The 25,792-nt window shown below is 42.3% G+C and overlaps 1 protein-coding gene across 3 annotated transcripts in view; it reads left to right on the top strand.

The window, feature by feature from the left end:
• The window catches only part of LOC147025457 (interferon-induced protein 44-like), a 52,269-nt gene that overhangs the window by 8,386 nt on the left and 18,091 nt on the right, over positions 1-25,792 (top strand). For all 3 annotated transcript variants that reach the window (XM_085886465.1, XM_085886464.1, XM_085886466.1), the window contains exons 2-5: positions 2,716-2,758; positions 13,237-13,432; positions 15,758-15,907; positions 22,519-22,690. In XM_085886465.1, the coding sequence (XP_085742591.1) occupies positions 2,716-2,758; positions 13,237-13,432; positions 15,758-15,907; positions 22,519-22,690 (561 nt within the window). The remainder of the gene's footprint in view (positions 1-2,715; positions 2,759-13,236; positions 13,433-15,757; positions 15,908-22,518; positions 22,691-25,792) is intronic.

Genomic DNA, 25,792 nt, shown 5'->3' with positions numbered 1-25,792 from the left:
ACTCTCATATTCCCCCATCCAAAACCACGATCTTTTCTACCCCCGTTAATCCACCCCAAACCCACCTCCTTCAAATTCCCTGCCTTTCTTCCTGAAAGTCCCTGTAGTGTCCATCTTGTTTACCCTGTGTATCCCACCCCATCCCTTTCCCTGACAGATCTCCTAATGTCTCTGTTCCCCACTGCTTTGTCCTTCCCTCTCCCCCACCCCCTCTTTTCTCCTGCCCCCCCCTTGTTGTGTGTTGGGTGTTAGCTCTCATACGAGCCTCGACAATCTACACACAAAAGAAAGAACCCTTTGCCCCCGAAGACCCTTTCGATCCTTTCCAACCGTAATTCGCTTAAGAACCTTAGACTCCTTTCTACCCTTTGGACCCTGTTGGCCTTCACAGGTTTCAGACCTTTTCATACCATTGAACCTTTAGACCATTTTTATATGATTTTTGACCTTTTCGACCCATGTATACCTTAAATTACACCCGTTAGATTCCTTCGACCTTTTAAGACCATTTCGGTCATTTAGACACATTTAGACTTTTTCAAACCTTTAGACCTTTTGACCTTTACACCATTTGATCATGACACCTTCACAACTACATCATTTACATCTTCCCTTTGCAATCAATGATCTTTCATTTACAATAGTCCATCCTGCCATTTATTTGCCACACAAAAGAAGTCCTGGTGAGGGTATGCAATCTCTGATTGCTCTTTCTAGTTTGTTTGTTTTGGGGAGCTCCGTCATGACCATCAAGTCATGTTGATGAAAACTAATGTCTGTATCAGTAGACAGGTGGAACAATGGATGAAATCACCAGGACATTGATTGAGGTATGCCCATTGCCACGGGAAGTAGGAAAAACCTGATGTTTTGGGTGTTCACCCTTCATTAGACCAATGATAATTTATTCCCTTCTTTTGTGCTGACAAAGCGTTAATGCCTGAAATATCAGCTTTTTTTTCTTCTTCTTCTTTTTTTAAAATACTAGTGCGGGCCCGTAGGTGCGCGCCCATAGGTGCGTGCCAGTATGTGCAGCTTCATTCCTTCGCTCTCGTAAACGACGACTGGATTGGGGCATTGTTTCAATTAGATCGGACCAACCGTATCATAAATGGCCATAACTTGGGAAACACCTGGGAAACATACTCAGGTCCCCGGCGTCAATTGTGACGTCATATCAAACGAAGAAGAAGAATTGTGCTGCCCCCTCTCTCTCGCACCCCCTCTCTCCCCCCCTCTCTCGCCCCCCTCTCTCTCCCCCCTCTCTCCCCCCTAGTCTCGCCCCTCCTCTCTCCCCCTCCTCTCTCGCCCCCTCTCACCCCCCTCTCCCGTCCCCTCTCTCGCCCCTCCTCACTCCCCCTCTTAAATTGTGACGCCCCTCTCTCTCACCCCCTCTCTCCCCTCCTCTCTCCCCTCCTCTCTCCCCCCTCCTCTCTGTAAATGTATTCACAAATGTCTACCAAGCACAACAATTAATTCAAACCTTGGGAAAAACAGCTTTCAAACCCTTGGGAAACGGCTCTTTCCCTTGGGAAGATTCAAACCTTGGGATTAATTAATAATTTGAACAATTAATTCAAACCTTGGGAAAAAACAGCTTTCAAACCTTGGGAAACACTTGGGAAACAGCTGAAACGGATGAAGAACGATATCAAACCTTGAAAAGGCACATACTCAGGTCCCCAGCGTCGATTGTGACATCATACCAAACGAAGAAGAAGAAGAATTGTGACGTCAATCGTGAAAAAAATGAAATAAAAAAATAAACATTTATTGTGATGTCATTCGTGACGTCATAGCACCGTGTCTTGATATGACAATGGTTGACATAAATGGCCGTAACTTGGGAACCGCTTGTCCGATTAATATCAAACCTTGAAAAGGCACATACTCAGGTCCCCAGCGTCGATTGTGACGTCATACCAAACGAAGAAGAAGAAGAATTGTAACGTCAATCGTGCAAAAAGAAAAAAATTAACATTAATTGTGACGTCATTCGTGACGTCATAGCACTGTGTTCTGTCATTGGTTGACAAGTAAATGGCCGTAACTTGGGAACCGCTCGTCCGATTGATATCAAACTTCGAAAAGACGCATCCGCGGGTCCCCAGCAATATTCCTGGCAAGTTTCAATGAGATCAGGCTTGGGCTCGTCAAGAAACAGCGGTCGCATACAGACAGACACACACACAGAGATTGCTGGAATTATAGATAGATGCAATGTCAAGGGTCGTATAAGAGCTAACACACAGAACGTACAATCAGGGGAGCATGAGACAAGATGGGTGAGACAGGGAAGCACAAAACAGTGGGGAACAGAGACATTAGGAGATCTTTGGAAGGGAAAGGGATGGGGTGGGATACACAGGGTAAACAAGATGGACACTACAGGGACTTTCAGGAAGGAAAGCAGGGAATTTGAAGGAGGTGGGTTTGTGGTGGATTAACGGGGGTAGAAAAGATCATGGTTTTGGATGGGGGAAGATAAGAGATGGTGGTGATCAACTGTTTTGAAGAAACAGCTTTTCTGTTTCTTCAAAACAGCCCCCCAGCTCAAAAAAACAGCCCCCAAGCTGCTCTTACATACTTCAATTCACCTAATGTTGATTTCATCCCTACTTCCAAATATTTGTTTTCTCTCAAATAAAAGGTGCACATGTTTGTTGAATTATTTATTGTGTATGATTGTGTAATATTTAATTATTTTATTTTCAGCACTATTGGACGAGCCAAAAAGGCAAATCAATTGGAGTGCAGAGTAAGTAAACTTTTCATTTAAAAAAACATTGACAGTATGATAAAGCATTGGATTATTCCCATCACAACTTTTCTACAAACAAAATTCTGGCCATTAATAACTCTGATTACAGATCCACATTCATTAATGGTTTACTGAAAGTTCATGACAAACAGGTTTAACTTCCCAAACAACATTTTGATGTTGAATGAATGAAGCTCAAACCAATAATAATCAACTGAACAGTTCAGGTGAAAGCACAATTCCAAGCACACGTTTAATATTAATGAGCAGTTGGCCGTGGTAAAAATACCACAATAGAAAAACATAAAAAGGAAGCCTTTTATTTGTGTCCTGGTGGAAAGAGCTTAAAAATGGGAGGTTAAAAAGGAATATTTTCAGGTGCTCTATGCACCTGGCACTCAAAGAAAGGAAGAGAGCAAAATAAATTTAACAACTTTGGATTGGGCAAATCTCTGTTCTCAATGTTGCACTTTATATGTGTGAAGATGCAATCACTTGAGTACAACGTTGTTTTTGCCTGAGACTCCGCAGGTCGACAAGAGCTCCACATGGTTGTTGTTGTGGTTGTTGTTTGGAGTCGATTTTTGAAAACGGCACCCATTGGTCAGATTGCTGCCAGACCCCTCCTACATTTGTCCCTTGACTCCACCCACCATGGCACCCAAACAAAATTATATGGCCGCCATCTTGGTTTTCTGGTGGGCTTAGACATCAGGCTGAGAAGCCCCTACTGATTATACACTGCCTGGGTTTGTTGCATCAGATTTCCATTGGCTTTGTTTTGGGTCGAGTGTTATTCAAAATTTGGTCGAGTGTTACTCAGATCTCTGAAAAATAATATGGAATAGGCAAAGCCGAGAAGCAAACGTAGAATTCTTCTTACATTAACTTCTCACTTTACCTATTACTTGTTCACAACTGTATACTTGCCAACTATACCGTGGTACGTGTTAGCGCCGCACAGCTGATGATTTTGACGCAATTTCCGGTTTCTTCTGCCTGGATTCGGGATCAGCGATCAAATAATGTAAATCACGATTGAAAAATATTTTTTGATGATGCGGGAGATATCTTTATTAAAATTAACTTTGGGAAAAAATAATTGAATAAATAAATAAACGATCACTTCTGGTCAAGAATAAAAGAAAATAGAAGTTCTGGAAAGAGTTTCAAAATCACTCCCGATAATGTTAAATACAAAATAAACACTTCATGTCATGAAAAAAATCACTTTCGGAACTATGAAATTAACTTTGGGAAAAAAATAATTGAATAAATAAATAAGCACTTCCGGTCATGATCTCCCAGCATGCATCATTTAATTATATGTTGAATAAAATTATTAGTGAGGCTTCATCAAGCACAAGCTGGTGTTGGCCGAGCAGTTAAGGTGGCTCTTTTGTGACCAAAGGGTCCTGAGTTTGAGCCCCTTTTACTGTTGAATTAACACCAGGTGGGAGTGATTCAGCCTGTCGTCCTTCAAAGGTCAGCAAAGTGAGTACCAGTCTCCTGAATTAATAACAAACCAGGGTAACCTGTGTCAGAGTGGCAACCTCTCCAGGACTGTTCTACTTGCTAATTAATCTTCCCCAGCAGCCATCTGCACCTTCATGGTGTGAAAGGAATGGTTATAGTATTATTATTATTATTATTATTATTGATATTATCATTATTATTAATCAAGCCCATCAGTATGCATGGATGCACTTCGTGAAAGGCGTTCATGTGCTTATTTTGTTTAATTAACATCATCCAATTTGTATCGGCTTTGTTATAATGCATCAGCTAGGGGGGTCCGCGTGTGCAAAAAATGTACCCTAAGTTACCCACTGGAATTTTGAAGTTGACCACTTCCCTTGACAGAAAATCTTGGTTACCATTTCCATTATCCGGCAATAAGTGTGAAAATGGTGCCTCTTTTGGGGGTTCCAACGGAAATTGTTGGGCCAATTATTCGGGATAGTGGAAATGAAAACGACTGTTACTTTGCAGTCTTACACCCTATAAAAACAAACTACCTCTCAAAATGTGGGCCTTGAGATCCTCTTTCATATGATATGCAAATTAGGTTCATTGGTTCAAGAAACATGTCACTCGAGGTCAAAAGGTCACGAAAATTTGGGTCAAGTGAAAATCTTACCTGAATCTGACCTGACCTCTGAAACATGCCCCACAGAACATGCCACATCCATATTTTACCCTTTCTGAGGGTCTATCCCATCACCATAGGTGCCAAGGAACACAATCATATGAATAAAGTGGAATTTGTTGCAATAAAATGAAAACAGCACAGAATGGAAAGCGGTCGACTTTCAATCTGATCACTTTTTGGCTACCACTTCAATGATTTCCTGTTGGGAAACTTAAATGGTTATTATGTCACGCCCGTTCACCCAAGATAGACAAATTAACCCTTAAACTGTTTGCCTTCGAAGACTCTTCCATGTGATATTACCTTTGTGGAGATTGGGCCAATAATGAGGTCACTAGAGGTCAAAAGGTCACGGAAATTGGGGTCAAGTGAAAATTTCTGTGGAAAATGCACAACAGTACATGCCAGATCGATATTTTTTCATTGATGAGAATGCCAAAGGAACACAATCAAATCGGTAAAATACAAGGATCTGCTCGATACCCTCCTGCATTTGAAAGAAATGGCAGCGAAATCTCCCAAGAGTGTGCCCCTCCTTCACACATGCCAGGATCACATCGGCTCTGAACTTGTAGACGAATTTGAACGATTCATTTCAAAGTGTTGTGAGGAAAGTGAGACATTCAGTTAATGGAACACCTTTCCACACCTGGTGTTTCATCTTGCGAACCTAATTTGGAGTGATCGCGAGGGAAACTGGAACCTTCAAATACAAGCCATTCAAGATCTGCTACCCTTGTTTGCTGCTTTTGATTCCACGAACTACTTGAGATGGTGCTCCCTCTTCCTTGAGGACATGAGGAGGCTGCCTGAGATAGCACCAGAAGTGCATTCAGAGTTTATGGAGGGCAGATTTGCCGTAAAATGAACAATGGGACGTTTCAAAGCGGTTGGAGCAGACCTTGCGTTGGAACAGACAATCAACAGAGCCCAGAAAAGTGCATCAGGAATAATTGGTAGTTCAAGAAAGAAGAAGTTTGTTGCCAAGTGGGAACATATATCATGAGATGCTTGCCATCACAAACCTTCACAGAGAACTTGCTGGTATAGGTAGTTCCTCCCATGAGTTAGAAGTCAACAGGTCATTGCAGCAAAGCAGCAACCAAGTTTGAGGAGGCCAACATTCAAGCCATATTAAATGTCATAGAGAAGAATGAGAATCCCTTCCTCACTCCCCCAAAAGAGAAAATGCTCCACAATATCTTAACCAAGGAAGTCTTGTCAGAAGATATCAGAGAACAGCTGCTCAATGTGGAGAGAATCGGCAACGATACCTACGAGAAACTTCGTAGAGAAAGGTACATAGAGAAGACCGGTCGACTGTCAGACATGATTCATCGCACCAACCTTAAAACCTTCGCTGCAATCCACAATAATTCATTCCCACACAAAGGAAAAGCAAAACTCAACAAGCGAGATGCTCAGATGAAACGTACACAAGAGATTGCAAAGAAACAAGGACGGACTATGGAGGAACTCCTGCAGTACGATGTGTACAACGTCTCCTCTCTTTGATGACGAAAGCCTAATAGGCCAGCGGTATAGGTCAGCTTTTTTGGTACTTAATCAACCGGTTTGACACAAAGCTACAAGAGGTCTCATATGAAAGATGGGGATCTCAGTAACTCATTTTGCCCTGTTGTCTTCATTTTTTGGTGTGCGGCCCATGAAATATTCACACCTGAAGGATACCCCCATTCGAAAATGTTGACCATTTCCGAAAATCAACGAATTAGCCATAACTCCAAAGCAATGCACCCTATTTTTACATGATTGGTATTGAAATGTACAGAATGAACAGGGGAATACTACTAGTTACTTAATGGAATACTTCTAGATAAATGTATGTACATTTGAGTGCTTTTAATAGAAAAAAGACGTAATTTCCGGACCGCTAACTTCGAAAAACATCAACTACAGAAACAAACATCTGCCAATTGTCATATTTTTTCTTTATTTTATGTGTTCAGTTTACCATATCAATATAATGAGAATATTTTGAAACAAATTTCTACTAGCAAATTATACGATATAATGACTGAAGTTTGCACAAGTGATGTGATAACTATATGTTACACCAATACACATTGTTCTACAAGAAATTAACTAAAACATGCATTTTGAGCGAGTGTCCTCGATATGTTCAACCATCACTGTCCGTGTCATTTTGGTCACCATGTGACAGTTCGTTGCCACACTGCCTGTCACTGGTGGCACACATGCACTCGTTAGTGCAAGGCAAACTGTCTTGTGAGCAGCTGCAGCTGTTGGTACATGGTTCACTACCACGGCATGAACACACAAGACCATCTAACATCTCCAGTGATGTGGGTCCATGAAACAATGTGGGATGCAGCACACCTCCTCTGTACCATCCACGACCCTCTGGTGTGGGAATTTCTGGATTTGCCAGGTGGGCATTCATCCATACTCGGGTTTGGTGAATGGATCTCTTCACATGTTCGAGAAAAGCTGTTTCGGACGGAGGCAACTTATGCACTGGGACATCTTTGGTCGCTGTGAGTTTCTCCCGAAGATCATTCAAATTTGTGTGTGCATCCATATATTTCCCTTGAGAATCATACATGGCACTGACTAAATGTCTTGAAGCAGCCACTACCTCCTGGAGATCGTCAGTGGCGAGGACTTCGAGGTGTGGACCATTATTCTGAAGATGCAGTCTTCATAGCTTTCCATGCTTTCTTTTTACCATAGCCGAAGAATGCTGATACAGTCACATCCTGTCAGGGCATGAAACGCAGGAAGCCGGGTACACATTTCTGGAAGAAAGCTGTAACATATCTGATGGACCGGGATAAGCTTGCATCCTGCTGATGTTCTTTTCTCTATCCATATTTCAGCAGTGTCCCACAACTGTGGAAAGTAGTGGACTGCTAAGCAAGCACATCAGTGTCTGCTGATTTGATTGTAATGCACCCACGCACATTGTTACGTCTAAACTCATCATCGGCATGCTTCACATGAATAAATATTCGAGAATCTGCCTCTTCCTGCATTGATGCGAGTTGACTGTCATGATACATTCTTGCAGATGAAAGGCATGCTGTAAGCGAACCATCAGAGAAGCCACCAGCCAAATAGATCCGCTTTTCTTGGTGATCTGAAAGTTATTTTGCTGCTGGTACATGCTGCGTGACGTGACTACAGATGAAGTGTGTCAAGGTGGATTTGTTTGATGATAGAGCCATGAATTTCGTCCATTGTGGTACTGGGATAGCTCAGGACATGCTTCATGTTCAGGTCAGGGCGGACTTGAGTCAATAGCAAAGCACGGCGGAAAACCATTTCCGGGTTGATTGCTACCAATGCTTTCTGACCCAAAATCAGGATTTTTGTTTTCTTTTTGGAAATCGAAAACGTTTTGAGTTTGGATTTTGGGATTGGCTGGGACATGCTTCTCTGCTGCCCAGTGCAAAGAGATTCTGTGATGTACTCTTCCATCTGTCTTTTCCCCAGGTCATGGACAGACAACAATGACTTCTGAATATCCTTGGAAGTGATGACACCACTTGATATATTCACAAGATGTTCATCTGGATGATCAGTGGTCCGGAACGGATGTGTCATATTATCTTCGACATGACAAATCAATCGTTGTACATGCTGTTCATCACGGTTCAGAGCTGCAGGGCACATTTGTTCATGACCCATGTCGTCCTTGTGGATGGTCCCACTTCTGGATCGTATGGCAGATGCATATTCTCCCAAGCTTTGTCGTGTGATTGTCCACCGAAGTAGTGCAGACTCCTTTCTTGTTAGTCCAACAATGCCACCGCTGCTCTTAGCATCCCTATCCCTAACCCTAACCCTAACCTAAACCATAACCCTAACCCTAACCCGAACATATAATGATGTGGTTGTGATACTACATTATTCTCCTGTCCAATCGACACATTTCGACACCAAATGTGTTGGAAGAGGGATCTTTGTCTTGTAGTTTATGGGAAATTATGTGATTTTCTGAAATGGTCCAAATATTCAGACGGGTGTATCCTTCAAATGTGAATATTTCATGGACTTCACACCAAAATATGACGACAACAGGGCTAAATGTGTTACTGAGATCAGCATCTTTCATATGAGACCTGTTGTAGCTTTGCGTCAAGCCAGTTGATTAAACTCCCAAAATGTAGCCTTTTATCGAGGTTTACCTCTGGCCTATAATGACCAAGCCAATTAAAAGTGAAATTGTCCATGAATTTGAAGCTCATCTCAGCGACCAGGACCCAAGAACACCGAGACCCGATGACTCAATGGGAACATGCTGTATAATTGATGTGATGGCAAACATTCGCAAGATCCAAACAAAGAGTTCAAAATTTTTTAGTGACTTCTGTGATGCCTTTCTAGGCTATGTTGCCTCTACAGCAAAGGGTGCTTTGAGAATTGATTTTGGGTTTGATTCCTACATGGGAACGTCTTTGAAGGATTCTGAGTGGCAAAGACGAGATAAGAAGTCACCCATAGAACTGCATGATGTGTCCAGGGAAACCCCTCTCCCTCGAGAAATGGACATGTTTTTGTCATCTAGTGTCAACAAAGCAATATTTGAATCCCTCATTCATGCAGAGGTGCTGGTACGGAATTGGAGTACCCCTACGTTGGAGATTATAGTCAGTCATTTCTGTGGACCAGACAGCATCATCGTTTCGTGCTGGTCCATGACATCGAGACCTGTAAAGGGTTCTACAACTCAAGTGTAATGTAGAAGAGGCTGACATGAAGATTAATTATATCACATGCAATGCATGCTATTAAACAAGGTTAAAATCGTATCATAGTCCTATCGTCAAACACGGATGTGTTCATTTTGCTGACGTTCTACTGGAGCGAGCTGAATGCGAACGGCCTCGAAGAAGTCTGGGTGAAGGGGTTGGTGACTCAACAAGATACATTCCAATACATATCCTTTCAAAGAGGATCGGACGAAGTTTGTGTCAGGTTTTGCCCGCTGTCCACACGCTAACTGGGTGTGACTGCACAAGTAAAGTTGGAACCAAGCATGCTGCTCTCATAGCCAATCCAGAGATGTACTTAAAGGACTTTGTGGTGGCGACAGGTAACCTGGATACAGTAATTGATAAAGTAGAAGCCTATCTGACACAGGTCCTGAAGAAAGGAACAACGATGAAAACCATGAACCAGCTCCGAAGCCACAGGTATCATCATGCCAAGCGGTCATGTTTGGATGACCTGCCATCCACAAGTCATGCCATTCGGTTGCACATTTTGAGAGCCTACTTTGCGACAAAAGAGATGGTGTCCCTCCTCTCATCATGCGAATCCTCTGACCCAAGATAATTTGGTTTCGAATTTATCGATGATCTTCTGGTCCCAAGCAGGGGAAACAATCCAATTCCTGAAGACATTGCAATCCACTGCACATGTCAAAAGTGTGGAACTCGGAGATGCCCTTGCCGTGGTTGCACATCCCTGTTGTACATTTTGCACTTGTCAAAGTGACTTGGAAAAGTGAGGATGTCAAAATGTATTTGGTGTCGTCAGAAAATGAGTGACTGACTCATAAGTTTATACGCATTTCCAAACCAGAATCACATTCCACCAGTTGGTATGTGTTTACTTACTATGTTGGAGTGGCAGGTTTTGTTTATTGTTTAGGCCCTATGGTGGTCATTAAGTACATTCCATTCATATCTGTCCATTCCTTTCTGTATTTTTTGTATCTATTCCAAAAAACTGACCCCAATAGAGGACAAAAATATGGATCTGGCTGGCATGTGCTGTTGTGCATTTTCCACAGAAATTTTCACTTGACCCCAATTTCCGTGACCTTTTGACCTCTGGTGACCTCATTATTGGCCCAATCTCCACAAGGGTAATATCACATGGAAGAGTCTTCTAAGGCAAACAGTTTAAGGGTTAATTTGTCTATCTAGGGTGAACAGGCATGACGTAATAACCATTAAGTTTCCCAACAGGAAATCATTGAAGTGGTGGCCAAAAAGTGATCAGATTGAAAGTCGACCGCTTTCCATTCTGTGCTGTTTTCATTTTATTGCAACAAATTCCACTTTATTCATATGATTGTGTTACTTGGAACCTATAGTGATGGGATAAACCCTCAGAGAGAGAGAGAGTAAAATATGGAGGTGACATGTTCTGTGGGGCATGTTTCAGAGATAGGTCAGATTTTCACTTGACCCAAATTTTCGTGACCTTTTGACCGCCAGTGCTATCACTCTTGAACCGATGAACCTAATTTGCATATCGTATGAAAGAGGGTCTCACGACCGACATTTTGAGTGGTAGTTTGTTTTTCTAGGGTGTAAAACTGCAAAGTAACAGTCGTTTTCATTTCCACTACCCCGAATAATTGGCCCGACAATTTCCGTCGGAACCCCCAAAAGAGGCACCATTTTCGCACTTATTGCCGGGTTATGAAAATGGTAACCAAGTTTTTCTGTCAAGGGAAGTGGTCAACTTCAAAATTCCAGTGGGTAACTTAGGGTACATTTTTGGCACATGAGGACCCCCCGAGCTGATGCATTATTACTCAGGATGTGGTCCGCATGTGTATTTTGTTACCTCTACCACAAATGAGTAAAATGTGCTTCACTCGTGATTAAAACTTACCACCACTTGGCGAAAGTCATCTGCTCAATGTATGTGTTCTTTTGGAAAGTATTCCTCATCAACATTTGTGTACAATTTGTTTGTTCTACATAAAATAAATGCACAGTAAAATAATAGCATAAATGAGAGGGGGAGGTGGGGAGGGGGTTCCCTTTGTTCTTTACGTATCATTTTTTAAAATCAATCAGACATTCACCTTGTGCTCTACTTCCCTTGGAATGTTGTTTTAGACGATCAGTTGTGCCAATCTCAATTCACATATGCAATGCTAATGTAAAAAGTGTATAATACAACCTTAAGAATGAACTTTCAAACTTGTCTCCCTCCTCTAAAACCTGGTGTTGCCTTGTAGAATTTGTCTCTGGTGTATGCTCCCCTTTCCATCACTTACCACTCTTCAAATGGCACCACAGAAGACTCTGCTCATGAGAAGACTGATTGCCTCAATTCTATGTTTGCTTCCAAATCTTGTATCCCCAACCCTTCACTCTTTGTACCCATCCTTCCCTGTCATACCCAACTGCTCCTGGATTCATATAGAGATTGAAGAAGGTTCTTTCAACCCTCGACTTTGATTCTGCAACTTGACCGGATGGCATTCGCTCACGTGTCATAAAATGCTGCTCTGCTGCTCTTTCTCATTCTCTCACTCCCCCTTTCACCCTGTCATTTCCTCTCAGTCATATTTCATCTGCTTGGAAATCCACCAACATCACTGCATTACATTTAAAAGTGCAAAAACTGATCCCCTTCACTGCAAAACAATTAGCTTACTTCCATCATCATCAAGGTCATGGAATCCATCATTTCAATTGAAATGAAATCCTTCCTTTTCTCCAATAACCTCACTTCAGTTCACCAATTTGGTTTCAGACAAGATCATTCCACCTTAGACATGCTGCTTCAACTCATCTAATAATGGCTGGAGGTCCTCAATGTCAGAGATGAGATCAGAGCCATCTCTCTAGAGATATCTCCTGCCTTGTTACCATTTGACATCCTGCCTTATTCTCCAAATTTTCTGCCTATGGTATCCATATTCTGTCTTTGATAAAAACGCACCCTTTTTCAATTGAATTGCTAGCAGTTGAAATTTTTTGGCGTCACATGGACAATAAAGAATAATGAAATGAAAGGAAATACTCCCTCCCCTCGCATGCTTCCAACCTTGACCCTCATGTGGTGTGACGTGGCCTGTCATGCAAAGGCTGTTAGGGTTAGCACTCATCAAGAGGGAGGGCCCTCCAGTGGGGATCGTGCAGGTGATGATATCGCTGTGATGGCATCACAGCCTCAGAAATGTGCCAACGTTGGAGGGAGGGGGAGAAAAGGGATCTAACTTTGCTGCATTGTCATGCTTGGAATGTAAAGATCCCTACCTTTTCTAGCTTGGCCTTTTCCTGTTCAAATAGCGAGACCAGGTCACATGACCCCTGAAGCGAGATGTCCTCTGACTGCTCACCACATTATCTCTCCTGACAGCTTACATTTACCAACCTCGCCTGAACATGAAATTCTTAATACAGAAGAGGGAAAAATGAACCACTCTTTTTGAGCACATGTCCATGCTAAGGCCTTACACATTAAGAATTGCCCCCCTGTGCCCAATAAACATAATATTTTTCACCACAGTTTGAACTTTCCTCATTGTTGTAGTTCTATTTTGAAGAATATAAATAATCAAACTGACATCTCCTTTTCTGAATAGGAAGAGAGATGAACTTTTGGATGACATTATAAGTTTCAAACCAGAAGCTGAGAGTGTACAATCTGCCAAAATACTGATGCTTGGGCATGTAGGATCGGGCAAATCCAGCTTCGTGAACTCGATCAACATGGTTTTTGCAGAACGCCTTTACCAGAATGCCCCAGTTGGTACTGCAGGAGGAAGTTTCACCTTGAAGGTAAAGTTCTGTTTCAATTGAATGTGCGTTAATCTCCTCTCTCAGAATACAATGTACCACAAAGCAATTGCAGTCTTCCCTCGACCATTCTCATGTTGTTACCTCCAACACTGAAGATGCGCAGATGTTATGTTTTTACCACTGTCTGTCTGTCTGTGAACATGACATCTCAAAATGTTGTGGAAGGATTGCGTGAGAGGTTGGGTGTGTGACAAGGATAAAATGATTCAAGTTTGGTGAAGATCGGGATCTGGATGCAGATGCTGGAATATTTTAAGTGATTCTTCACCATTGAGCGATCGGGCCAAATGCGATATATAGTACAATATCTCAAAAAGTTGTCGACGAGTAGGTTTGCTGACAAGAACAAGCTGATTCGATTTTGGTTAGGGCCTCAATCCAGATCCTGCCCATCATTGGGATATAAAATGTAAACTTTTCAGCCTGGCGGAGGTATGCGCTCGTTGGAGTGCCATTCTTTTTGATAATACTTTGTAATGTGCGAAGAAAGAACTCGATGCAGATATATATTATAAAACTGTGTGATGACGATGGTGATTTGACAAGTTGATTGTTCTTCACTAGTACTCTCGATTCAAACTCTGGGACACAACATCTCCTTTAAGATTCAATGGAATCTCAGGGGAACTTAAAAATACACAATTCTCCTTCTGCTGATCAGTTTCAAATTGTGACTGGTATAAACCAACTGCTTTGTCCAACATTTAATTTTGGGATGCAGTGTAAAACTCGAATAGATTTAAAACGAATGTGATAAATTATAAATCTCCATTTCATTCAAATTATTTATAAGACCATTAAATAGTCGCACCAAGCATTTGTTAAATTATCGTGACATATTTCTCTTGTCCTGCTTCATTGGAGATTGCATTTGAAGAATTGATTTCAATATCTCTCATCAACTTTCATCAGATTTTTACTATGTTCATCATCTTTCTCTCTTTAAGTGATGATGGCTCTTTGTTGAGAAATATTCAGCTGCAATTCCACTTGAGAGTAAGATGTGAAACAGACTGACAGAAGGTTTACACAGGATTTTGTTTCTTCAGAGCAGACATGGCATAAATAGGCTTCATTTTTGATTGTCTTTGAATGCAAATGATAGTCTTTGAAAACTTATGATAGCCTTTCAATGCTAAACTGTAGTAGAGCTCAAGCTCTCAGTGACAGCACCTTCCTATTAATAATATTTTCATTTATGGAGCACCAAAATCGAATCCATAATTTTTCATCAGGGGAAGATCCCTGGGAATGTCTTGTGTTAATAGTAACAGACGGGAGGATCTACAACACTGTTTTTTATGAGTAGAATTGTCAAAATACAACAGAATAGGTGCAACAAAGACAACATATTCAAATATTTAAGCAATTTGTATGAATGGGGGCACTAAAGGAACTTGCCACTCGTAGACAGATAATGATGATAAAATTGGTGGTTCTTCCACAGCAAGGAATTTCGTGATTTTGATACAATATGTGGAAGAAGTTACAGAGAGGTGTTTCTGGACATTACAGAGGATTTGTGTTGACAAACATTGGAAAAGGGCACAACACTCAGGAATATAACCCAGGTATGGAGGAAAATGAAATGGCAAAGGTAATCTGTCAGAAGAGGTTTGGAAGAGAATAGAAAAGATGAAAGATGGAGGACGACAACCAGATGAAGGCTTCTTGTACTTGTATTGCACTTGTACATGCAGAAGAAGAAAGCAGCAAAGAGAGAGGTGAATAGTGCAAGTAATGAGATGGAAGCTGTCGTGCACAAGTTGGATGAGGAGGGAGGGAAGTAATTACATGAGAAGGAAGGTTCCACAGCAAATAATTACATAACTTTGATACGACATGAGAATGTTCAACTCAGCAAGTTGTTTAGTCATGTTCGTGAAATAACTCGACTTTCCCCACTTTTGGCGCAAGAGCAGCATTCATCCTCTTCATCTTCATTTGTCCTCTTAATCCTCTTCTCCTCACTTTTTAAAAATACATACATTTCGTACATTTAACATGGTCCGAGTATTTGGTTTGTGCTTTATTTTGCAGTCATCTGTTGTAAATGTTTGTTCAATGTATTATTGTATTATTGCAATTATTGTTGGTATTATTGTAATTATTGTGCTCGAGAGGACAGTGCGTAATTGTATCACTGATAATTCAGTGTGATTTCATTGCTTGTAAATATTTCCACCTTTTATCAGAACATCGTACAAAACTGACAATTGTTCAAGTCATTAATTGATGACACAATCCAAACAAAAGCACTGGATAGACAACATTTTCTCAACAATATCACTTTTTGTTCCACAGTTTCGCTTCTGGAATATTAAAGCTGTTCAAGGCAAGGCTCTACCTGTGCAACTTTGTGATACCATGGGATTGGACAATAGTGACAAGAATGGAATTAGTGAAGAGGACCTCATGAGCACCATCATGGGACACGTTCAAAAAGATTATGTGGTATGTTTGTGTGTCATGTTACGTTTTGCTTTTTGAAGGGTTAAGGCTCAGAAATTTTTTCCAAATCTCAAACACAGCATTCCGAAGGTGATGCTTCACTTTCAACTCAAGATATAATAAAATAATGAACAAATCATTTCGACTCGACTCAGTGCAGCATAATGGTAACTGAAATCTCTTAGCAGCTTTTGAATTTTTTTATTCACTTGTTGAGTATGTACATCATTGTGAGGTCTGTTGGGCTGACAGGATGGCCTCGAGTTCCGCACATTCACTTATCAGCTGCTTGGCCTGGGTTAGAATCCTGATTCAGCTATAAACTGTCGTGTGTATGTGTGTGTGTGTGTGTGTGTGTGTGTGTGTGTGTGTGTGTGTGTGCGTGCGTGCGTGTGTGTGTGTGTGTGTGTGTGTGTGTGTGTGTGTGTGTGTGTGTGTGTGTGTGTGTGTGTGTGTGTGTGTGTGTGTGTGTGTGCGCGCGCCATCCCTCGAATTTATATTAAACGGATCTCCCGTCTGCCGGCCATCGTGTCCTTTGTGAAGAATAGGCGAGCTATCGCTGACACCATGAACAAATTACAAATTCCTGCCCTAAGGCCGAGGTCACATTTGCCACGGCGGCCGTGGGTTCTCCAAAATCTATGGCCACTTACAATTATACGGCGGCCACAGTATTTCCACGGTCACACAATGTAGTCGTCACATATGTTTTTATTTTTCGGGTAGCCGCACGGGGTATTTATAAATTGTGGAGACCGAAAACGTGGGGGTGCCGTATGGTCTTTGATTTGATGTCACACGGTGACCTTAGGGCGTTCCTGCGGCGGCCATAGAACTTTCAAAGCAGACGCAAGGTGCCCGCAAGGCGACCGCAGGGGGATCGCAGGGGGGCCCTAAGGCGAACGTGCGGCCAGATGGACGGTAACGAGTGGGTTCTTTTTTTTTTACCAGTTCTTTTGTTTCGGCTTGTAGAATTGCTACGGCGAATGTAGGAATGAAAAAAGTTATAACTCCGCGCTATAATTCCACGGCGACCCTACGGCCTGTAAAATATAGCCATACGGCGCAGGGCCACCCTGAGGCCACCTCAGAAACTCTGCGGCCGCTGCATGTTTCTGTCAATTGAGAGGGCTTACGGCCGCCATATCCTCGCCGTAGAGCAAATGTGACTTAGGCCTAACCAGCAGAGGGTATTGCAGTCGTATCACAGCCACACCCTCAGCCAATCATGTTATTCCAGAATATTGTGCTGCACACAAAGAAAAGAAGAAATGAGGTCTGCCCTGAAACTGGAGGTAAGCGTTTCAACCTGACCCTGACCGAGTCATACTTCAGATTTTTAAAAAAAAATTTACGTGTTGCTTCCTTGCTTGATGCTCAGCATTTAAAAAGGATACTCCACGAACAAACGACTTTATGTTGACAATCATTGTTCAGGCTTTTTGGACCTCAAGTACTCTTGCAATGTATTTCCTTGGAAGGAACTCAAATGTAGTATAATGAACAAATATTATCAATTACCCACTCATGATGTGTAAAATTGCTGCAAGGAACAAGAAAAAGAGCAATCAGAGATTGCCAACCCTCACCAGGACTTGTTTTGTGTGGTGTATTTTGTATAATGGAAGGATGCACTGAATGAACGGTCATTGATTGCAAATGACACATCTAAATGTTTTCATTGTAAATGTGTAACAGTCACAGGTCTTCAAAGTTGTAAAGATCAAATGGTCTGAAAGTTGAAAAGTTGAAAGGTTGAAAGGGTTGATATAAACTGTGATAGCCTTTCAATGCAAAATGAAGATGAAGATGAAGACCTTAATGGTCTCAACTGTCGAAAGGGTCTTAAAAAGTCGAAGTGGTTTAAAGGGTACAATTTAAGGTCTAAAGGGTCAAAGTTCTCTGAAAGAATCTAAAGGGTCTTAAAACGTTTAAAAAGGGTCTAAACTCCAAAGGGGTTTACAGGATATTACAAGGTCAAAAAGATGTGAAGGTCTTAAGGCTGAAAAAGGTCTAAAAGTTAGAAAGGGGACTTAGGGGCTCTGAAGGATATGAGATAATCTAAAGGGTCTTAGAGGTCTCAGGGTCTCACGGTTCTAAAGGCTGAAATGTTATAAAAGGTGAAATGTGGTCTTAGGGTTCTAAGTGGGTATATAGGTTTTATAGGTTTCTAAAGAGTCTTCGGGTCTTTGAGGTGAAAAGGGTCGAAAGGATCTTAGGGGTATTAATGATTCTTAGGTGTCTTGGGGTCTTAAAGAGTCTGAAAGCATCTAAGGGTTCGCAAGGGTCTAAATGATCTTATGGGTGGAAAGGGTCTTGTGGGACTGAGGGGTCTTGAGGGTCTTCGTGGTCTTTAGGGTCATAAAAGGTCAAAAGGATATTGAGGGTCTTAGAGTTCGTTAGGGCCTCAAATAGTCTTAGGGTGAAAAAGGCTCTTAAGGTTCTTGGGGGTTTTCGGTGTTATAGGGCTTCTGAGGGTCTCGGGGGTCTCAGTGGTTTTAGGGGTCTAAAGGGTTTTTTTGCACACATAACACTGAAGAACAAATTTCAAAAAAATTTTTTTACTGGAGATGTGTAAAGTGATTAAGACTAATTTGGGTACGCTGATTTCAAAAATCATAACCGTTTTGCTGTATCACGTCAGGATTTTCAGGAACAGAAATATTCCCATTGCCTGGAAGTCAGGATTTCAATGAAATTTACATATGTCTTTAACATGTCTATTTCGTACAATTGTTGTTAACTTGTGTTATATTTCTTTCTTTCAGATAAAGATGAGTAGGCGTTCCTGCACCAATCATCCTGACAACTTCTGTTATGTCTGTGGTCGGTATACCAAAAAAGATCAACAGCGAAGTATATCTACAGCAGTGAAAATGAAGGCCGCCTACTTTCACTACTTCGGGTGTAAGGTGGGGGACCAAGAACAGAGCTGGGCACCACACATCTGCTGCACAAGCTGTCACACAACCTTGACTCAGTGGTTGGTGGGCAAGCGCGCGAGCATGCCATTTGCGGTGCCCATGATATGGCGTGAGCCACAGAATCATCATGATGATTGTTATTTCTGCTGCACAAGCATCGCCGGCTTCAACAAGAAGAATAAAGGTCACATCAAGTACGCTGACTGCGTCTCTGCTCGTAAACCTGTGCCTCATGATGACGAGAACCCCGTTCCAACACCTCCAGCTGATCAGAACATAGCTGTAAGCAGTGATGAAGAGGATGGTGATGATGAACCTTTTGAACCCAACACTCAAGAATCACACCTTCTGAACCAGGGAGACTTAAATGATCTTGTAAGAGATCTCTCGCTGTCAAAGGCGAAGGCAGAGCTGCTTGGATCAAGGCTGCAGCAGTGGAATCTACTTGAACCTAACACCAAGATATCCTTGTTCAGAGCACGTCACAGAGACATGGCTGAGTTCTTTGAGATGGAAGACACGATGACATTCTGCAGTGACATCAACGGTCTGTTGAAAGAACTTGGGTGTGATCACGATCCTGCAGACTGGCGCCTCTTCATCGACTCGGGGAAGAACAGCTTGAAGGCTGTTTTGCTCCACAATGGCAACGAGAAACCATCAGTCCCACTGGCTCACGCGTTCGGCATGACAGAGACCTATGAGACTATGTGGCAGCTGCTTGATTCCATCAAGTACAATGACTTCAACTGGCACATCTGTGGAGACTTGAAAGTGGTGGCGCTGTTGTTAGGGCTGCAGTCAGGCTACACGAAATACATGTGCTTCCTTTGTCTCTGGGATAGCAGAGACGACAAGAATCACTGGACGAAGAAAGATTGGGAAGAGCGAAAAGAGCATGTACCTGGTCGACACAACGTGAAGCATGTCGCCCTTGTCGACCCAGCCAAGGTTTTCCTTCCACCACTCCACATAAAGCTCGGCTTGATGAAAAGTTTTGTACGGGCAATGGATCTGAATGGGCGTGGGTTTTTATACCTCAAGGAAAAGTTTGGCAACACCTTGTCGGAGGCCAAGATCAAGGCTGGTGTCTTTGTTGGACCGCAAATCCGACAGATTATGAAGGACGAAACTTTTCCGACAACTCTAAACCCCAAAGAGCTGGAAGCGTGGAGGAGCTTCAAAGCTGTGACGGACAACTTCTTGGGGAACGAGCGCACGGACAACTATGAAGAAATAGTGCAGCAGCTGCTGGAGTCCTTCAGGAAACTTGGCTCCAGGATGTCCCTGAAAATCCATTTCCTACACCAGCACCTGAACTTCTTCCCTGACAACTTGGGAGCAGTCTCGGACGAGTACGGTGAGCGATTCCACCAAGAGATTTCACTCATGGAGACGCGTTACCAAGGGCGGCACAACCCGAACATGATGGGCGATTTCTGCTGGTTCCTGCATCGTGAAACTGACACAGAGCAGCACAAACGCAAAGCCAAATGCCTAAAGCATTTTTAATTACATTCTAGTGGAGCTTTTCTGTAATTTCTATAATTTTGAAGCATTCATGATGAAATAAATGAATAAATGAATTTTTGTAAATTTCATTGAAATCCTGACTTCTAGGCAATGGGAATATTTCTGTTACTGAAAATCCTGACGTGATACAGCAAAACGGTTATGATTTTTGAAATCAGCGTACCCAAATTAGTCTAAATCACTTTACACATCTCCAGTAAAAAAAATTTTTGTTGTTCAGTGTAATCGAGGCTTGTGGAAAATCAAGTAAATTGTATGGATCAGGATGTAACAGACAAAACAGGATGCAAAACACGCATGCACGAGGTGGACAAGATGGATGCAGAGGATGCACGGGGTAGAGAAGATGGATACAGGAGGAAACTCCAAGGAGGGAAAACTGGAAAATTAGAAGGAAGGATTTGTGTGGTGTTAATGGGGGTAGAAAATATCATGGTTTTGGATTGGGGACAAGCTGAGATAGTGGTGAACAGCTGTCTTGAAGACTTGGAGGGAAGAATGAGATGGAAGAGAATGTGGAAGTTGATTCCACAGGTTGGAAAAAATAAGAATAAATGAGTGGAGGTGAGCAGTGATCTTGGATGTCGGTAATTTCACCAGAACGGTGTTGTTGGTGAACACTGTGAGCCAGACAGAGACTTGGGGAGAGGGATGGGGGGGATAATGAACAAAAAAGCAGAGGTTGCAACACCAGAAATGAGGTGCCATAAGACAGAGAGACTACCGACCTGTCTGCAATGGCAAAGTGATAGACCCAAAGACTCAGATTTGTTGCGAGAGATTCCAGTAATGTTAAAGGCCTTGGTTTCCACAGCGTGAGCCAGGGGAGCCAGCCGAGAGGGGAGAGCAGTACTCCATCAAGCTGTGGATCAAGGCCTTATTGGTAGATAGGAGTTCAGGTGTGCAAAAGGGACTTTTATGATGGAAGATGCCCAGTCCGCAGCTGACTTTGGAGGCCAACTTTAAAATGCGGCTTGCTCAAAAAATTCATGGCTGATATTGAGACCCGGGAGTTTGAATGACAAAGAATAGTTTGAGTCCAAATCAGACATGCTTTGCATTTTGAGATTTTTAATACTTTTATTGTTTTAATGCTTTTGCTGCCCCTTTCCTGAGTTTGATAGCTGTTTAAATGTGTTGGACTTCCATCGGACATGTTTGTGGCCCGTTGTGGGTTGTGTAATTAGCAGTCAATTGCATGAACTCAATTTCCATCACTGCATCCATTGCAATTATGTCTTGTGTTGGTTGAATGGTTGGAGTAGTGGGCTTGGGATCCCAGTGTTCTGAGCTCAAACCCTGCTTGGCTGTTGAATTAATACCAGGTGGGGTTGACTCAGGCTGTTACCCTTCTGAGTTTGGCAAAATGAGTACCAGCTTGCTGGGATGATTGAGCAATTTGAGTATCTTGCGTCAGAGTGGTGACCTGTTCAGGATTGTGCCCACGAGCCAAGGAGACTGTTTTAGTAGCACCAACACTCGACACAGAGTGTGGTCCCAATGGATTTGGATTTTTTTTTAATCCATTTCATTGTGCAATCTCTTTGCCTTGGGAAAGACAAGACATGCAGTTAGGAACCAGCCATTTAGAGGAGCTTGCATGTGGGATTTGTACGTGCATTATGGATTGATCATCGTCATGTTGCCAGCTGCTGAAGCTATTGTCTTCGTGATTGTACAAGCGGTATGCTTGGTGGTCGGAAGAATACTTTTTTGGGATGATTCAGAATAGAAATGAATTATACTTTGTTAGATTTCCTTTCAACAATGTGGTATTTGTTATTCTTGAGGTATCTGTGAATTTAAGGGGAGCGGGAAGAGGCGATGGGAAGGAAAGATTCCGTGTCTTTCAATTCTGAAAGCATTTTGAACATTTTTTTTTCTTTTTGAGGAAATGTTGGCTGTTTATGTCATGTTTGACATTTCATGACGTTGAATCATCCTTGAGGTTCCATAAATATTTGCATGTTGTTATGTCACGTGACTTGCTTGTATCTTTGTTTCTTCACTGCTGACTTCATATGAATTGATGATTTCTGGATAACATTCAAGTGGTATATCCATGTGTCATATTTTGAAATGATAACTATCTTGACTTGACATATTCTGGCCACACGTAACTTGATTATATTCCTCTTTTTTACGTTTCTTCTGCAGTACAATCCAATCCAATCCATTCAAATGAATGATCCAAAATACACACCGGATCCACTGTTGGGAGATCAAGTGCATTGTGTTGTGTATGTGATCAACTGTTGTGACATCTCTGTTCTGATTGAAAAAATGTTGAACAAATACCAAAACCTCCGGAAAACCATCAGCAACAAAGGTCGGAAAATTATTTTTTAAACTAAAACACTTTTGAAAAATACAGGATAGAAAATATGTTAAAGGTATTTTTGGATTGGTAATTGTCGAGTGGTGAAGATACTGAACAAGTATCTCCAAGAGTGGTTAAAGGTTCAATTTTTATTGTGAGCAATAGTATTAATGGTTTGGAACAGAAGATTCTGCAAAGAGAGATTGTCTCAGGAGAATCAGCATGTTGCTATTGATTTGTTGGTAAAACACTATAAGGCTCATTGGTGACCTCCAAGGATGGAGTTATCTGCCTTCCTCATGTGATGTGAATTTGATGTTCTGTATCTGGTGTTTGATGACGAAACGAAGACTCACGAGCTGTGTCGATAATCAATCTGAAGGTTTCCATCCGAGGAGCCTCCAGAAAGGTCCTGTGGATTCGGTGGCAGGAAATGGTCACCATTGTGGAAGTATTCGGAAATATACCGTACTCCATTCCTCCTGGCAATCAATAAAGTTTGTAATTGTTTGTCAGAATGAACCAAGTACAGCACATTTTTCATTCGGAAACAAAACTCAGCTGTTCACCACCATCACAGTACATTCCCCATCGAAAACAGTGGTTTATCATTCATTCCCATTAACCCCTCCCCCCACCTCCACCCCCCCACCTCCACCCCCCCCCACCCAATCCCACCTCTTTCTTTGCTGAAAATTTGCTTCTCCATCTCTCTCTCTCTCTCTTTCTCTATTTCTCTCTTTCTCCTCTTATTTTTTGTTTTGTTGTCAAAAACTTATCTGTCGGTTTTTGTCGTCAAATTTTATTCCAGCCTTGAAAAACTAAACCAAATAAAGATGGCTACAATCGAAAAGCGGAAGCAGGATCCACCCTGAACACATTAACACACTGTCACACTAATAGGAAGGAAGGCATTCCAGATTATTGGAAGTACTGTGGCATCATGCTTCTAAGTCATGTCATGAAGTTACAAGAGAGGATTCTGGATGGGAAGATGAGGAAATGACAGGCAGGCAGAGCAGAAGATAGGTGAAGAACAATAAGTGTTTAAAGAGAGTTGATGAGCAATGGATGGGATGTTTCTGCTGAGATAGTTGGTTGTTTTTTCACATGTCGCCTACAGATGCTGGCTGCATCATTTCTTGAAGCATGGCTTTGACACTGATGCAGTATCTCTGTTACCAGTAAATGGTCCTCATTTTGCCGATCTTGGAAGGATGGCAGGCTTGGTCAACCCATCTGGTGTTATTTCAATGTTACAAGAGGAGCTTGGACTCAAGACCCTAACATCTAAAGCCAGCCACCTTAACCATTAAGCCAACACCAGGCTTAGATAGTTGGTGGAGAAAAGGTTGTATGTGCAAGGGGGAATGGCATTACGATTTGTGGACCTTGAGAAGGCTTATGACACTGTCCTGAGAGAGATGGTGATGGAAATGCTCATAAGGATCGGAGTGCCTGAAGCAGAAGTTGGCTTGATGGAAGCTATGCAGGAGGGAATGAAGGAAAGAGTTTTGGTTAGTCTTAGGTTTGCAGAAGAGTTCAGTGGGAGATACCCATGATCATCAATGCCTTGGTTTCCACAGCATGAAGCCGAGAAAGGTGTTAGGCAGGAGCACCAGCCCAGAGGAGAAAGCAGTACTCCATCAGGCTGTGGATGAAAGCTTTGTATCACTTAAAAAATTATCATAGCTCGATCCAGATCTTCACCAAAATCGAATGAGTTCATCCTTGTCACACACCCAAATTTCATCTGAATCCGTCCACAACTTTTTTAGATATCCTGCACACAAACAGAGGAAAAAAAACAGCAAACAGACAGACAGACAGGGGTGAAAACATAACCTCCTTCTACCTTCGGTGGCAGAGGCAAATTATACAATAAAAAGTAGATCCCCCGAATGGTGCCAATACTGGACTCGCATGAACAGTGAGGACAGGTGAGGACTTCCAATTGAATGAGCAACCACATCTCTGTTTGCCACGGCAAATCCTGGTCGTCAGCTGTCACCATGGCACTTTGATACAGCAAGGCTGTATGAATTGACAATGAGCTGAAGCGATAAATGAAGAGTTAGCTGAGTGTCCTCAAGCTGACAAGCAGAGACCTGGGCAGATGTTCCACAGCTGAGGGATATCGCAAGCCAAGAGGAAGAGAGGATGTTGAGGTAATTTGGGTCGCACATACATGGCCGTGGATTTTTTTTCAGCAAAGGACCACCCTTTAGCACGCAGCTGGTATTGTGATTGACTGTTCTACCTCCCGAGAGGGGTGCCTCCACGTTGTCCCGCCCACTCAATGTTTTCCCATGCCATTGCTGCAAGCACACTTTTCCACCAGGTGCGTAGTCCTCTTCAAATGAGTCAGTGCGGAGATTCCCCAAGCCTTACACATCGTGCTTTTATTTGTCCATGTTCACTTCCCTCAAGCCCTTCACCTGACCTCACCTGTGGATTAGAGGTTTTGCACAATAAAGTCCTTACCCTGCACTGTTCTGTGATGGATGATCACTACATCCCCAGGTTACATATTACATTGAACTTATCTCTTATGTGTCCCTAGTAACAGGGGCAAATCTATCCTGCTCGAGCATATCGATGTGCTATTGGAAGTTGCATGAACATGAAGAGAGTTAACTATGAAATTGTGTTCAAACCTGGCCATCAAAATGTGACTGCAGACTGTTTATCATGGTTACCACTCCCCATGACAGAGCCTTACCATGAACTGGATGTAGAAATGGTGGCTTTAGTGTCCGGTGACTGTGCTGCTCTACCTGCGGAACAATTCAAAGAAACTTGCAATATATTCCCTATTCTATAGAAGGTGCAAAGATATGTCTCCAAAGAATGGCCTTGCACTGTGAAGGGCATTGACCCAACTGTACTTTCCTACTTTCACATTCAGAAGGAACTGGCTGAACAGGAGGATTACTTCATTTGGGGCACTCGCCTTGTGATAGTGCCAACAGAACTTCAACCCAAGTTAATCCAGCTTGCCCATGATATGCGTCAAGGTATTGTAAGGACTAAACAAAGGCTGCATGACCACTACTGGTCTACTGGTGGACTCCCAAGTGGAAGTTGCCATCAAGTCGTGCATTATTTGCC

This window comes from Eptatretus burgeri, chromosome 6 (assembly GCF_056783735.1).
Source record: "Eptatretus burgeri isolate ZD-2024b chromosome 6, Ebu_testis_v1, whole genome shotgun sequence".
NCBI classification, from domain to species: domain Eukaryota; kingdom Metazoa; phylum Chordata; class Myxini; order Myxiniformes; family Myxinidae; genus Eptatretus; species Eptatretus burgeri.
Note: the sequence above shows the minus strand (reverse complement) of the source record. Positions and strands in the feature narration are given on the sequence as shown.